General features: G+C 35.9%; 1 protein-coding gene across 1 annotated transcript; it reads right to left on the bottom strand.

The window, feature by feature from the left end:
• Window positions 1-728: 728 nt before the first annotated feature.
• LOC149518358 (uncharacterized) lies at window positions 729-1,947 on the bottom strand. Its single transcript, XM_089763318.1, has 2 exons — window positions 1,676-1,947; window positions 729-1,530 (listed from the first exon to the last, which is right to left on the bottom strand). The coding sequence occupies exon 2, from the start codon at window positions 1,509-1,511 to the stop codon at window positions 1,266-1,268; it is 246 nt and encodes an 81-aa protein (XP_089619444.1). The 5' UTR covers window positions 1,512-1,530; window positions 1,676-1,947; the 3' UTR covers window positions 729-1,265.
• Between the last annotated feature and the right edge of the window lie 1,807 nt (window positions 1,948-3,754).

Below are 3,754 nucleotides of genomic sequence, written 5' to 3'. Positions count from 1 at the left end.
TTTGAAAGTTTAGGTCAGTGGACTCTCAGATTTTTGCCTCGGTGGCTACGGAAACTTTGATAACTTCTTTTGGTGGAGGTGTAGCTCTCGTTTGTAGAGTAGAAACTCAAGTCAACCAAATTTCGGCAAGACGGCGGTCGCCATACGCCTCGCCCCCCTATCCAGGTTGTTTCTTGCCACTCAGATAAATTTTGGAAATTTCCAGATTGCTATTTTCTTGGTTGCAGAGTCATCAATGAGTAGGTAACTTCTTTCGTATTCAAGAATAGAATCTTGTATCCATTTGCTATCCAAAAAGGAAAAATTCAATTCTTAGATCTTCTTTTTATGGGAAAAATTGGTTCACATCTTCACGTTTGATGTGAAACAATGAATTTCCTAGAATTGCCTTGTTTTTTTTTTTTTTTTCTTTCTTTTGATTTGGGAAATTGAGGTAAATGATGGGTTAGAAATAGACTTCACTAAATAAAATGGATCCCTAGCATCGTACTATACAAAAGGTAAGTTGAGGACATTTATTTATCTATTTATTCCCAATCACTCTAGAATATTTTAAAGAAAAAAGAAAAAGCTGCCAACCTTCAACAACTTTTCAAACATTCATGGCCCCATCTCCAAAAAGAAAACAACAGGATAAGCAGAATATAATCCGAACCTCAAAATTTGGCAGGTAATGGATCGAGGGCCTAGACCCTGCCATCAAGTCCACGAAAAAACCAAGCTAGAAGTACATTCAAACATGAAGTTCTTTATTAATATAATTCTTCATAGTACAGAAACTACACCAGAGAGTCAGATACGGGCAGGCAGCTGAAGGTACAAAGAAAAAGATACAAGCAAACCTCAGATACAACCAGCCTCTTCCATTGAACGTCATCTCCACTAAAAAAACTAGAAGAAAAAACCTATGGAAGAGGGCTTAACTGACAAAATTAAAAATGAAAAGTTACTAGGGTTCATATATATATCCAATACCTTAACTGACAAAAACATGTGTTAATGTAGGGTTACCCTTGTTTAGAAACCAGACAGAAGCTGTGATCTGAATCTAAAATGACAGGTTTCACAGCCTAGCTATTTAAAAGTGAAGATAAAACTTTTTTTTTGGATTTTTGCGGTTAATAGTTTCTTTAGATGCTGCCTTTTTCCGGTTAAGAGAAACATGTTGGGAAATGGCTTCAGAACCACGAAGCATATATCTCAAATTCAGAGAATTGAGACGAGAACCAGAAGATATGATGGTAATTTTAAACCCCCCCTGATGGCTATTTTTCCAAGTCACCATTTCCTTCAGAGTTATAGCCACTTTGTGGTGGAGTAGTGGTTGTAGAGGCACAGCTCTTCCCATCACCGCCTCCTCCTTTGCTTTTCCCTAGTACTTCTTTAGCTCTTGAGGCTACAGAAACAGCAGTCTTGACCATGCTCTCAAAAATTCGAGCCTTGATTTGGCCTCTCCTGGGGGGCAATTGGGCTTCCTTCTTCCTTTGGGGATTATTAGTAGCAGTCGCCATCGATATTGAAACAGATGATCTGCAGCGGAAACAGAGTAAGAAGATGGAATAGGACACAAAAAAATGATGATAAAATTGAACAAATCAAGCTACAATCAAAATTAAAAAAAGAAAAAGAACAAGAAAAGAGCAACATAGGATTCATGTAAGAAAAAGATAGATACCTTTATACTCCGAAAGAGAGATACAAACAAGGATTTTAATGAAGGTCTCTGTTAATAAAAACAGAGATCCAGCAGAGCCCTAGCCTTTACAAGTTACAACAGAAGGGGAAAAAAAGATCTATAATTTACAAATAAAGATGAAGAAAAGGGAGAATAAGAGGAAGGAGTATGAAAAGAGAGGAGAATGGGAAATGTTTGTGAAATGAAAAGGGAGGGAGAGGATGTGGTGGTTTATTTTATAGACTAAAATATTTGATGAAGGGGCAGCCAAGTAGATTGTTGTTTACTATCCTTTTTATTTCTGTTGTCTACTTAATGTAATGGGAGCCAGGCTTGGACCCACCCTTGGCTTTGATGGAGCTGAGGGTGTCCAATTGAAAAAAAGAAAAAAAAAAGATTTGGGTTTTGTGAAGGGGAAATGAGAAATGCACCTTCTTTGCAAGTTCTCATGGACACAACTCAGAACTCAGAATAGTCACACTTCAATTAATCTAAATGAAAACTCAAAAGTTTCTGGCAAAAATATTCCCTTTTATTCCTTTCACACTATGGTTGGTTTACTTCTTCATTAGAATTAGAGAAGGAAAACCCATCAAACATTACTTCTTTTCCTTTTAAGAACCCCTTATTTTTCTTATTCTTACTATGGAAATACATCAAAGACAATGCCTTCCTACTTCATTGAACAAGTGCTGAGGGGGAAGTCATAAAGCATTGCATTAAGTAGAAAATCGTTCCCAGACACAGAAATTTTGTTACACCTATTAAACATGTTTGAGACTCAATCATTCAAATATTATCTCAACTTAAGGTCATGTGCAATTTATTCTTCAAATTTCATTGTAATTTCATTTTGATGAATTTAACAAGATACCAATGTGTCAGTCAAGTTTCCTTGTTTCCACGAAATTGTCTCAGCTGCCTTCTTTGCCACATCAGACTCCATTGGTTTACATGGAACAGATAACAAAAAAAAAAAAAAAAAGCTCTTGGATATGGACACAGTAGCAGGAATGGGAAAAACAAGTATTATGTTGCAGAAAAAGGACTTAAACCTTTCTTTCCCAAGTGATCATTTGCTTGACTTCATGGGGACTAAACTTTGAAAGATTACATATATACCAACTAAACATTAAATTTTCTGACGTATTCAATGATGTCACCTGTTTCTTATGACAAAATTAATGCCACTTGTCATGTTCTTTTCTCTTCCTTTCTTGGTTAAGATACATGTAAGTGGGAAGTGGTGATGTTTTGTATTGAAACTTGGAAATGTAGATTTTGTAGGGACTTTTGCCTTGGTTGAAGCAAGAGAGTAGTAATATTCTTGTTTTGCAGAGGCAGCTGAGTTTCCTTCATCAGTTTCAATTTAAATCCTTTAACTCAATTGGTGGTCTAGCTGAGCTTCTCATATTATAAACTATAAACAAATGAATAAAACCTCCGAAAAATGTAAAAAATCTTAGAACATTGGAAGCTTCCAAACTTTGAGTACTCTACAATCAGTGGTTCACATTTTCAACAGACTGCTCATTGGGGGGCCACATTAAACTATAAACAAATGAATAAAACCTCCGAAAAATGTAAAAAATCTTAGAACATTGGAAGCTTCCAAACTTTGAGTACTCTACAATCAGTGGTTCACATTTTCAACAGACTGCTCATTGGGGGGCCACATGAAATTCATCCTACTCTTTTATCTCAAGTTAAAGTTGGGCATTTAGGGTACCGCTGCTGCATGAAAAGTGAAAACCTCTAATCTTTGCCAATCAATTTAGAGCGGCGGCTGACCACTAATATCAGAAGCTCTTTGGACAGAAATAGTTAAGTCGTTTCTCAATGACGATTTTCAGGAAACATCCCATTTTTTTTCTTTTTTTGGATTCAAATCAAGGGTCATTAGATAATAAAGTTCAGGCATGAAATACAAGCCATGCTCCTTTAGTGTTAATCTTGCTCATGATGATTAATGAAAAGTAACCTTGAAATTGAAATTTGTACAGTATTAAAAGTTCTTTTTCATGTTGAAAACTAAGCACTGAAAACCTTCTCTTCCCCCTTAATTACATTTTCAAACCT

This window comes from Durio zibethinus, chromosome 6 (genome assembly GCF_047325235.1).
Source record: "Durio zibethinus cultivar Kanyao isolate XHJ-2024 chromosome 6, ASM4732523v1, whole genome shotgun sequence".
NCBI classification, from domain to species: Eukaryota; Viridiplantae; Streptophyta; class Magnoliopsida; order Malvales; family Malvaceae; genus Durio; species Durio zibethinus.
The sequence above is the reverse complement of the archived record's forward strand: the minus strand, read 5'-3'. Positions and strand labels throughout refer to the sequence as shown.

Bases quoted from the DNA above. Each gene is read 5' to 3' on its own strand.
- LOC149518358 (XM_089763318.1), bottom strand. From the start codon at position 1,511: ATGGCGACTGCTACTAATAATCCCCAAAGGAAGAAGGAAGCCCAATTG.